This window comes from Dendrobates tinctorius, unplaced genomic scaffold (assembly GCF_039654945.1).
Source record: "Dendrobates tinctorius isolate UK_male_01 unplaced genomic scaffold, ASM3965494v1 ptg000155l, whole genome shotgun sequence".
NCBI lineage: Eukaryota > Metazoa > Chordata > Amphibia > Anura > Dendrobatidae > Dendrobates > Dendrobates tinctorius.
Window position 1 is genome coordinate 21847830 of NW_027361822.1, and position 12522 is coordinate 21860351.

Consider the following 12522-nt stretch of genomic DNA (forward strand, 5'->3'; position numbering starts at 1 on the left):
TTAATGTCCAATGACGGACACAGTCCGTCATTAGACATCTCCTCTACTTTGATGAGGGCTCCGGCGCTGAGCCCGCATCCAAGCCGGGACATGTCAGCTGTTTTAAACAGCTGACATGTGCCCGCAATAGGCGCGAGCGGAATCGCCGTCCGCCCGCACCTATTAACTAGTTAAATCCCGCTGTCAAAGCTGACAGCGGGCATTTAGATAGCACTTAAGGCCGCCGGGCCGGAAGTGAGCTCATCGCCGACCCCGTCACGTGATCGGGGGTCGGCGTCATGTTGCCTGGACAACCAGAGGTCTCATAGAGACCTCTATGGTTGTTCCAGGCTGATGGCTTTCAGCGCCGACCACTGGCACAGTGGTCACTACACTACTATATATATATAGTATATATATATATATATATATATATATATATATATATATATATATATATTATATATATACACACACACATACACACACAGTGCCTTGCGGAGTATTCGGCCCCCTGGAACTTTTCAACCTTTTCCCACATATCATGCTTCAAACAAAGATACCAAATGTAAATTTTTGGTGAAGAATCAACAACAAGTAAGACACAATTGTGACGTTGAATTAAATTTATTGGTTATTTTAAATTTTTGTGAAAATTCAAAAACTGAAAAGTGGGGCGTGCAATATTATTCGGCCCCTTTACTTTCAGTGCAGCAAACTCACTCCAGAAGTTCATTGTGGATCTCTGAATGATCCAATGTTGTCCTAAATGACTAATGAGGATAATTATAATCGACCTGTGTGTAATCAAGTCTCTATATAAATGCACCTGATCTGTGATAGTCTCAGGGTTCTGTCTGAAGCACAGAGAGCATCATGAAGACCAAGGAACACAACAAGCAGGTTCGTGATACTGTTGTGGAGAAGTTTAAAGCCGGATTTGGATACAAAATGATTTCCAAAACTTTAACCCTTTAAGGACCGGGGTTATTTTCGTTGTTGCATTTTTGATTTTCGCTCCCTTTCTTCCCAGAGCCATAACTTTTTTTATTTTTCCGTCGATATGGCCATGTGAGGGCTTGTTTTTTGCGGGACGAGTTGTACTTTTGAACAACACCATTGATTTTACCATGTCGTGTACTACAAAATGGGAAAAAAATTCCAAGTGCGGTGAAATTGCAAAAAAAGTGCAATCCCACACTTGTTTTTTGCTTGGCTTTTTTGCTAGGTTCACTAAATGTTAAAACTGACTCACCATAATGATTCGCCAGGTCATTACGAGTTCATAGACACCAAACATGTCTAGGTTCTTTTTTATCTAAGTGGTGAAAAAAAAATCCAAAGTTTGCTAAAAAAAAACAAAAGAAAACAACACCATATTCAGAGACCCGTAGCGTCTCCATTTTTCGTGATCTGGGGTCGGGTGAGGGCTTATTTTTTGTGTGCCGAGCTGACGTTTTTAATGATACCACTTTTATGCAGACACGTTCTTTTGATCACCCGTTATTGCATTTTAATGCATTGTCACAGAGATAAAAAAAAACGTAATTATGGGGTTTTGACTTTTTTTCTCGATACGCCGTTTAGTGATCAGGTTAATGCTTTTTTTTATTGATAGATCGGGCGATTCTGAATGCGGCGATACCCAATATGTGTATATGGGATTTTTTTACTGTTTTATTTTGATTGGGGCGAAAGGGGGGTGATTTGAACTTTTAGGTTTTTTTAATTTTTTTTTACTTTTGGCATGCTTCAATAGCCTCCATAGGAGGCTTGAAGCATGCACAACTCGATCGGCTCTGCTACATATGGGTGATGAGCAGATCGCCCATATGTAGCAGATTTACTCCTGTGCTTTCAGCGCCGACTATGCAGCCTCAGTAGTAAAAGATAAAATGTAAAAAATAATTAAAAATATTGTTATTCTCACCTTCCGACGTCCCACGCAGCCTGCCTGCCTCTCTCCACACTCCTGGTCCCAGTAATCCTTTGCGCGAATGACCGCGAGACGTCGCGCTCCCACAAGATCTCGACATCATCGCGGTCATTCTCGCAAAGGATTACTGGGACCAGGAGCATGGAGAGAGGCGAGAAGGCTGCGCGGGACGTCGGAAGGTGAGAATAACAATATTTTTTATTTTATTTCTATTTTTTACAGGGATATGGTACCCAGAGCCCGGAGGACAGTCTCCTCTCCTCCGGACCGTGGGTACCATCCGCAAATGTTCTTCTTACTTTTCGCATGGTGTTCACAGCCACATGCGGGAAGTAAGAGGAACAATGTAATCCTATGGGTGTGGGATCGCTGCTATTCCGCTAAATTAATGAGCATGCTGCGTTTTTTACCGCGAAGCGATTCCGCCATGGAAAAAACTGCAGCATTAGCACAGCATTGTGGAATCCCATAGGATTGAATGGGTTTCTTATTTTTCGCTGCAAAATTGCGCGTTTAAAACCGCCGCGAAAGAAACGCAACGTGTGAACTCAGCCTTAGGCAGACTGGATGTCTTTACCATCATTAGGCACCATGTAAATGCAATATTTCCATGCCATAGCTATAATAATCTGATATCGTTGCCATCCATGGATATATCTGTGATCAGTGGGTTCAAGCGCCACTTGATCACAGAAACCACAGAAAGGTAGCATTAACCCAAATTATGGGTATATTGGTGCGTCTAGTGTAGTGTGATGTTCAGAAATATAGCAGTTATATTATTCCACTAGGAGGTTCCAGTGGGAAAACATGACATTGATTGTGATCATGTCCTTACACCATCTTTCTATGCCTACAGTTAGCCATCCTCCTCTCACCTGACCAGGAGAAGGGCTAATGTGGGTGGATGAGACCTTTTATAATATCCTTAATATCAACTCATTTGTCAGATCCAGAAGAGACAACGTAAAGTGTAGTTAAAAAAGTATCAGAGGTTACCACGCTTTATAGGTTGAAAGTCCTTGGGAGGAAAGCTGGTTGGTGTCATAGCTCCAGCTGGGGTGGATCAACAGCGGGAAAAGTGAAGAGAGCAACACATCTACAGGTGAAATAGAAGCACTGAAGAATGAAACACACTGGCGCTCTCAGAAAGGTGGTGGGCTTAAGCAGCTGGTAGCTAGACAGATTCAGTGCTTGTTCTGTCAGTGAGCACAAAGCAAAATTTTTAAGTAAGAAGATAATGTGCCACAGTCCTGATTGTCAGGTTTCTACTCTGTATGCACATGATGGATGGGCATACAAAGTGATGTCATATAACGAGATAACAATGCCACACTCCAACACTACGTGTCTAATGTTAGTCCCGTGTGTAAGCGGTCACCGATAAGTAGATGAATGAAAGATAATCATAAACTACTTACTAGGGTGGCGGTGATCGCGATGCACTTGTTGAGAGTCTGGTGATGGTACAGGCTCCCATTCCAGCCATAAGCGCCGCCGTGTAGTGGCGAGGTTAGTGGTGGGAGGGGTCTGAGTTAGGTAACCAGAACTCAGTGACGGGTGCGCGAGAAGGCCCCGGAGGGAACCAGCTGCTACAGGAGGATTCTCCCCATGCCTCTTACCCTCCGCATGGAGCCTGTACCATCACCGGACCCTCAACATGTGCATCCTGACCTAGAATCGGCAAAACGACCTGTTTTACTCCTAGATGAAATACCAGTCCCATCATTCTGTAAGCTAGAAGAGCTCACAGAAGATGTATCTTGTTCTTCACCTATAAACAGTACTCAAGATGATAGTGATTTTGAAGGGACCTCATCAGTGCCACAAGACTTTAATCAGCCGGAGCTCAATATTTTCATTATAGAGCTAAATCTCCCAAAGAAATCAGCAAAATTGTTGGCGACTAGACTAGCAGAGAGGAATTTATTACATTCGGAAATCAAAATCACATGCTATCGCAACATAGAAAAGGATTTACTGCCATTCTTCTCAGAGCAACGTGATTTTCTTTATTGAAACAATGTTCACGAAAAAGGACTTATCACAATATCGACCAATGCGAACGATGGATATTCATAGACAGTTCGAAGCGGAACCTAAAATGTGTGCTTTTACACAATGGAAACAAATATGGATCAATCTCAATAGGTCACTCAACAAGATGACAATATTTCTCTAGTCCTACAGAAAATATCATGCAACAATCACCAGTGGCCAATCTGAGTGGATCTAAATGTGGTGAATATTCTCCTGAGACAGCAGGGTGGAAACACTAAGTATCCCTGATTTATCTGTCTCTGGGATAGTAGTTCAGAAAATGAGCACTGGGTGAGAAAACTCATCTCTGAGAACACATGGTAGTAGGAGAAAATAATGGAATTGCAGAACCATTTGTTCACAGATTATTTTACTACCACTGTGCATCAAATTAGGTTTGATGAAGCAGTTTGTAAAGGTTCTAAACCAAGAGGGAAGATGTTTCAGCTACATCTGCAGAAAATTTCCATCATTGACCGTGGAAAAGCCAAAGGTGGGGATTTTTGAAGGTCCTCAAATCAGAGTACTTGTGTAAGATCCACTCTTCAAAGATTCATTGAACAATGCTGAGGCAGATGCATGGTCTTCTTTCACTATTGCTTTTCAGAATTTTCTTGAACTGTAAAGCAGATAATTACACTGAACTAGTAGAGAGAACGCTATCTTCTTTACATAATTTTGGCGGTACAATGAGTATCAAGGTGCATTATCTCCAAAGCCACTTGGATCTTTTCCCAGAAAATCTTGGTGACCTAACTGAAGAACACGGTAAACGATCTCACCAAGATTTCAGAACTATAGAATCAAGATACACCACAAGAAATCTATAAAGCTCTGTTTTTGAGAGATATCTCAGTAAATGAAGAGTATCAATGACAACTTCTTATGCATGTTTAATACGTATTTCTGTGAAGTAGATTCTTCATAAATAAAACAAATGTACATGTATGGATTTGATTTAATTACCAAAGAGGCAAAAATAATAATGTCCAGTAGACACCAGTCCTAGTGTTTGATCGGTCTTATTCATAGGGTTTATCACATCTCATTAACTAGCGCTTATGGAAAAAAAAAGGTCAGGTTTAGAATTGGTGACAAAAACAGACCTAAAAACAGGTTAAATATCGTACACCAGATTTCTTGTTCTACAGTTTATTATCAACATATTGTGATAGATGAGTGGATGAGTGAGTGTGAAAAGTGGAATCCCCTTTGCAGTTCCATTTGAATGAAGCATGCAGCGAGTGTGGGGTTAGTTTCATTCCAGTGTATATAAGCTAAGAATACAACATCTACACATTATATCTCCTCATATATTTCCTCTAATATCTCCAGTGATTGTTTTATTACATGGGATTCTTTATGGTTTTACACTGGCTCATGTTCTTCCCATACAGGTTCCTACAATCTCAGATCCTCTCAGTGTAGCTCTTCTACGTAAGAGAATTTCCCTGATTTACCCGTCAAGAATGGTTAAGAACATGGACAACTTGTCAGAGAAGATATTACACCTCACAATAGAGGTCCTCTTCCGGCTTACTGGAGAGGTGAGAAATTCTGATGATGTCACATTACATCATTATTATATATGGGAATAACAGATGGACAGAACTGGAGAGGTGAGGACTCTGGAAATGTCTGTAGTGAGATTTATGAACGTGTCTCTCCATAACCAGGATTACACAGTAGTGAAGAAGACCTCTAGTGAGCGCTGTCAGGCCCCTGTGTTTGAGAGATGGCGAAGACCCCTAACCCCAATCACTGGGCTTCAACTTCACTCCCTGATACATGAGGACATCAAAGACCAGAAGATCCAAGAACTCACCTACAAGATGATTGAGCTGCTGACCGGAGAGGTGACACTGCAGGGAGATTATACAGGAATGATATCAAGGGATTGGGGGATAACGGTATCATTGTATGTTTCAGGTTCCTATAAGGTGTCAGGACGTCACCCTCTATTTCACTATGGAGGAGTGGGAGTATTTAGAAGGACACAAAGATCTGTACAAGGACGTCATAGTGGAGGTTCCCCAGTCCCTCATATCACCAGGTAATAGACAGGCCTAAATTCACACTGCCTATAATAAACTATGTAAATAATGAATTCAGTCCCTGTATGTGTTTCCTCCAGTTCTATCCAGTACGAGAACAACACCAGAGAGATGTCCCGGTCCTCTTCTTCCACAGGACTGTAAACAAGAAGATCCCAGTTTTCCTCAGTATCATCAGGTAAATGGAGAGAAGGTGTCATGAGATCTCCCCTATGATGTGTAGATGGCTGTGAAGGTCTTGTTCTTAGTCTTGTTTTATCTTCCGGTATTATATGTTTTATACTTGTTTATTGAGAACGGTGGAGATGGCAGGATGAGAGCTGATCATAGATGTGACTTTTCCATCTGTCTGCGAGGGGTGTACATGTATATGTGTATACACGTGGATGCATATGAAAATAGTTTCCTCCTTTAGATGTCATTCAGTGGCTTTTGTCGTCCAATGTATAGAAAAGTAAATGTATGTGATGTATGTGTCTTTTACAAAATACTGCTGTATGCAGTAGTGCAGTTTACTACACTATTCTAACTTCTACTAGTGGTATGCTATCAATTTCTATACATTGAACCTCATCTGGAAACACTGTATGTCCAGTTCAGCCTGTAACTTAAGAACATCCTCCATAGTCAACACTATATTACATAACTTGGTTTCATCTGCAAATTCTGAAACAGCACAATAAATCCCTTCTATATCATAAATTAATACCCGTATATACTCGAGTATAAGCCGACCCGAGTATAAGCAGAGGCCCCTAATTTTCCCACAAAAAAAATGGGAAAACTTATTGACTCAAGTATAAGTCTAGGGTGGGGAATGCAGCAGCTACTGGTAAATTTCAAAATAAAAGTAAAATTAATTGAGACATCAGTAGGTTAAATATTTTTGAATATCCATATTGAATCAGGAGCCCCATATAATGCTCCATATAGTTCATGATGGGCCCCATAAGATGCTCCATACAAAAAATATGCTCCATTTAATGCTGCACAAAGGTTAATAATGGTCCCATTAGATGCTCCATATTAAAATATGCCCCATATAATGCTGCATAAAACGTTAATGATGGCCACATGAGATACTCTATAGAATATAATGCTCCATAAAAGTTGATGGCTCCATAGAATAATATGCCCCATATGCTGCGCCATAAAGGTTGATGGCCCCATGAGATGCTCCATAGAATAATATGCCCCATATGCTGCTCCATAAAGGTTGATGGCCCCATAAGATGCTCCATAGAATAAGATGCCCCATACACTTGTGGCCAAAAGTATTGACACCCCTGCAATTCTGTCAGATAATACTCAGTTTCTTCCTGAAAATGATTGCAAGCACAAATTCTTTGGTATTATTATCTTCATTTAATTTGTCTTAAATGAAAAAACACAAAAAGAATTGTCCTAAAGCCAAATTGGATATAATTCCACACCAAACATAAAAAAGAGGGTGGACAAAAGTATTGGCACTGTTCGAAAAATCATATGATGCTTCTCTAATTTGTGTAATTAACAGCACCTGTAACTTACCTGTGGCACCTAACAGGTGTTGGCAATAACTAAATCACAATTTCAGCCAGTTGACATGGATTAAAGTTGACTCAACCTCTGTCCTGTGTCCTTGTGTGTACCACATTGAGCATGGAGAAAAGAAAGAAGACCAAAGAACTGTCTGAGGACTTGAGAAACCAAATTGTGAGGAAGCATGAGCAATCTCAAGGCTACAAGTCCATCTCCAAAGACCTGAATGTTCCTGTGTCTACCGTGCTCAGTGTCATCAAGAAGTTTAAAGCCCATGGCACTGTGGCTAACCTCCCTAGATGTGGACGGAAAACAAAAATTGACAAGAGATTTCAATGCAAGATTGTGCGGATGTTGGATAAAGAACCTCGACTAACATCCAAACAAGTTCAAGCTGCCCTGCAGTCCGAGGGTGCAACAGTGTCAACCCGTACTATCCGTCGACGTCTGAATGAAAAGGGACTGTATGGTAGACCTAGGAAGACCCCACTTCTTACCCCGAGACATAAAAAAGCCAGGCTGGAGTTTGCCAAAACTTACCTGAAAAGCCTAAAACGTTTTGGAATAATGTTCTCTGGTCAGATGAGACAAAAGTAGAGCTTTTTGGGCAAAGGCATCAACATAGAGTTTACAGGAGAAAAAAAGAGGCATTCAAAGAAAAGAACACGGTCCCTACAGTCAAACATGGCGGAGGTTCCCTGATGTTTTGGCGTTGCTTTGCTGCCTCTGGCACTGGACTGCTTGACCGTGTGCATGGCATTATGAAGTCAGAAGACTACCAACAAATTTTGCAGCATAATGTAGGGCCCAGTGTGAGAAAGCTGGGTCTCCCTCAGAGGTCATGGGTCTTCCAGCAGGACAATGACACCAAACACACTTCAAAAAGCACTAGAAAATGGTTTGAGAGAAAGCACTGGAGACTTCTAAGGTGGCCAGCAATGAGTGCAGACCTGAATCCCATAGAATACCTGTGGAGAGATCTAAAAATGGCAGTTTGGAGAAGGCACCCTTCAAATATCAGGGACCTGGAGCAGTTTGCCAAAGAAGAATGGTCTAAAATTCCAGCAGAGCATTGTAAGAAACTCATTGATGGTTACCGGAAGCGGTTGGTCGCAGTTATTTTGGCTAAAGGTTGTGCAACCTAGTATTAGGCTGAGGGTGCCAATACTTTTGTCTGGCCCATTTTTGGAGTTTTGTGTGAAATGATCAATGTTTTGCTTTTTTGCTTCATTCTCTTTTGTGTTTTTTTTCATTTAAGACAAATTAAATGAAGATAAAAATACCAAAGAATTTGTGTTTGCAATAATTTTCAGGAAGAAACTGAGTATTATCTGACAGAATTGCAGGGGTGTTAATTACTTTTGGCCACAACCGTATGTTGCTCCATAAAGGTTGATGGCCCCATAAGATACTCCATAGAATAATATGCCCCATATGCTGCTGTTGCTGCGATTAAAAAAAAAAAAGAGACATAGAGATTTAGATGGAAACCCAAAAGTAAGTGATCAGTGTAGAGCGCCGGTTAAATGTGACCCCAAACGTTATGTAAAATGTTCCTAATAAAAGCTTCAACTCAATCCACAAAAAAAGTCTCCTCTCAGGTCTGCCATCTTTTAACGGAAATATAGGGGGCTTCCACTTTACTGGGAGTACAAAGGTTCTGGAAAATCAAATCGAAATGGCTCCTCATCTACCAAAACAAATTCAGCAAATTCTGTGCTCTCAAATCCAAATGCCATATAAACAGCAGACAAAAAAGCAGCAACACTTACCTGCCCAGATCTTAGAACAAATGCACTACAGGGTGCAGCCCGCCCATAAAGCAAGATGTTAGCAACACAGCTGCAAAATACCAGATCAACAGCCACTCTCCACCTACCCATTCCTGGAGGGGGTGACTTCCCAGTATATAAATGCACAATAAAGGCCCTCATAGGGCGTTGTTCACACAAAGGTACTTCATAGTGTCTGGTTCACAGCCTATTAGTCATGCCCCTACTTTTCGATTAGGTGGGCTGGCCAGTTCACTCTCAATGCATCCCAGTGCGAACACCCCTCATGCGAGACCAGACGTGTTTGGGTTTGGCTGCACCCCAAAAAATATAGTGCAAAAAAATACAAATGCCCCCTCCCTTCTGAGCCCCACAGTATACCTAAGCCACATATAGCATCCACATGTTTAGAATTTCCTTAGCGATGAGAGCCTGTCTAACTTACAGGTGCATGCCTTCAGAAGCACGGGTTGGGCATAATGTACTAGTGACTTCAACGTAATGGTCACTACAACTGCAGTTTGCAATTTTCACTAGGCAACATTCATTGCTGCTTGTTTCTGGAAAATACCCATGGAGTCAAAATCATCACTACACCTATAGATAAATTCCCAAAGGGGTATAATTTCCAAAATGAGGTCACTTGAGCAGGAGATTCTGCTCTTCTAGCAATTAAGGGCTCTGTATTTGGAGTCTGCAAACTTTTCTAGGAAAATGTGTGCTCTAGTAGCCAAATAGCATTCTGTTCCTCCCGAGAGTCTCCGTATGGCTAAGTAGTACTGTACAGCCACATGTGAGGTATTGCCACATTCAGTAGAAATTGTGGGATACATTTTGGTGCCATTTTTACTTATTTCTTGTGTGAAAATGTAAAATACGGGGCTAATACTAATTTTTGATGGTAAAAATGTTGGGGTTTTTTCACTGCTCAATGGTATAAAGTTCTGTGACACACCTGTGGTGTCAATATGATCACTGCACCCCTAGATGAATTAATTGAAAGTTGTAGTTTTTAAAATGGGGTCACTTTTGGGGGGTTCTGCTGTTCTGGCACGTCACGGGCTCTCCCAATGGGTAATGGCACCTGTAAACCATAATTGTAAATTGTGGCACTCCTTTCCTTCTGAGCTTTGCACTGTACCTGAAAAATATTTTCAGATTACATGTAGGGTGTCATGATCCATGCTGGATCAGGACTGAGATAAAGTACAGGTAACTTTTTTTCTGTGCTTAGGTTTGGTTTTTGCCCCAGGTGGCCATTAGGATTATTGCACTGTGGTGTCGTTTGTTCTAAGTTTGCCCCCGGTGGTGGTGAGCGTCATTGCACTCTGGTTTCTTTAGTTAAGTGCACATGATTTAATGCAGGTGTGATTGCTGGCTCTTACCTATAAAAGAGTCACAGGTGTTGCAATCAGGGTTGGTGATAGTGTTCATTTCAACCATCCTTGGTGGAGGAAGGAGCCAGAGAGCGTTCCTTGCAGCTCTGTCTTAGCCCTGGTGTGGAAGGAGTCAGAGGGGATTTCCTTGTCGCTCTGACAGAGCTTGGAGGCAGCTATTCAGGAGGAGAGCTGCATTCTGGTGGTGGACTCTGTTGCCAGGAGCAAGTGCAACAGAGTAAAGCTAAGTGGTGATCCCCTGTTTGTGTTTTTACCTTAGTGTGTATTAGTACAGCGGTGGGGCCATTGCCTGCGCCACCCAGCTCCCTAGCAAGGGATAGGTGTAGGGTGTGCCAGGGCGACAGGTTCCTGAGCGGCGCCTGGTGCGGAACCGGCATAGGGAACGTTAGGAGCGTTAGGGACGCAGACTCAGGGGAGTGCAGGAGGTCTCCACCTCCCCTTTCCCTATCGCACGGCCCACCGTTGTAACTGTTTCACCTTTCCCCGTGTATTGTTGTTTTAGTTACTGGCCTGCGGGCCGCGTCACACAGGACCGTATCATGTGCCGTGTCTTGTTGTTTTAGTTACTGGCCTGCTGGTCACGTCACACAGTACGGGTCATCGTGACATAGGGTATTGAGATATTCCGGAAAAAAGGGACCTCAGTTTGTTATAAAGAAAATGTCCTATTAGCCCTTATAAAAATTAAAAACTTGGGGTTTAAACAAACATTTTTTTGTGAGGAAAATGTGATTTTATTATTTTCATGGCTCAACGATATAAACTTCTGTGAAGCACCTGTGGGTTCAAGGTGCTCACCACGCATCTAAATACATTCCTTGAGGGGTCTAGTTTCCAAAACGGTGTCACTTGTGGGAGGTTTCCACTGTTTAGGCACATCAGGGGCTCTTCAAATAGGACATAACAGCTGCTAATGTTTGCAGAAAATTTTACATTCAAAAAGTCAAATGATGCTCCTTCCCTTCCGAGCCCTGCCGTACAGCCAAACAGTAGTTTTCTCACTCATATTGGGTATTGGCGTGCTCAGGAGAAATTGCACAACAAATTGTATGGTGCAATTAATCCTGCTACCATTATGAATATGCAATATTTTGGGCTAAACACATATTGGTGGGGAAAATTAGATTTTTTTAAAAAATTTTATGGGTCCTTATAAACTTCTGTGAAGCACCTGGGGGTTCAATGTGCTCATCACATATCTAGATCAGTTCCCTGAGGGATATAGTTTCCAAAATGGTGTCACTTTGGGGGATTTTCACTGTTTAGGCATATCAGAGGCTCTCCAAATGCGACATGATGTCCTCCAATTGTTCTAGAAAATTTTGCATCCAAAAAGTCAAATGGCGCTCCTTCCCTTCTGAGCTCTGCCGTGCGTCCAAACAGTGGTTTCCTCCCTCATATGTAGTATCGGCATGCTCAGGAAAAATTACACAACACATTTTGGGGTCCATTTTTTCCTGTTACCCTTGTCGAAATAAAAAAAATTAGATCTGAAGTCAAATTTTTGTGAAAAAAGTTAAATGTTAATTATTATTTATATTAAAATTCCCGTGAAGCACTTGACGAGTTAATAAATGTCTTGAATTTGGTTTTGAGCACCCTGAGGGGTGCAGTTTTTAGAATGGTGTCACTTTTGGGTGTCTTCTATCATATAGACCCATCAAAGTGACTTCGAATGTGATTATCGTCCCTAAAAAATGTTTTTGTAAATTTGTTGCAAAAATGAAAAATCGCTGGTGATCACTTTACCCTTATAACTTCCTAACAAAAAAAATGCTTCAAAAATTGTGCTGATGTAAAGTAGACATGCAAGAAATGTTATT

At 41.6% G+C, this 12522-nt stretch overlaps 1 protein-coding gene across 2 annotated transcripts in view; it reads left to right on the forward strand.

The window, feature by feature from the left end:
• The window catches only part of LOC141051015 (uncharacterized), a 149202-nt gene that overhangs the window by 121208 nt on the left and 15472 nt on the right, over nt 1-12522 (forward strand). The window contains exons 2-5 of one of the 2 annotated variants that reach the window (XM_073547801.1): nt 5353-5502; nt 5632-5811; nt 5885-6008; nt 6090-6187. The exons of the other annotated variant lie outside the window; for it this stretch is intronic. Of the exons in view, the coding sequence (XP_073403902.1) occupies nt 5353-5502; nt 5632-5811; nt 5885-6008; nt 6090-6187 (552 nt within the window). The remainder of the gene's footprint in view (nt 1-5352; nt 5503-5631; nt 5812-5884; nt 6009-6089; nt 6188-12522) is intronic. 2 annotated transcript variants of the gene reach the window in all.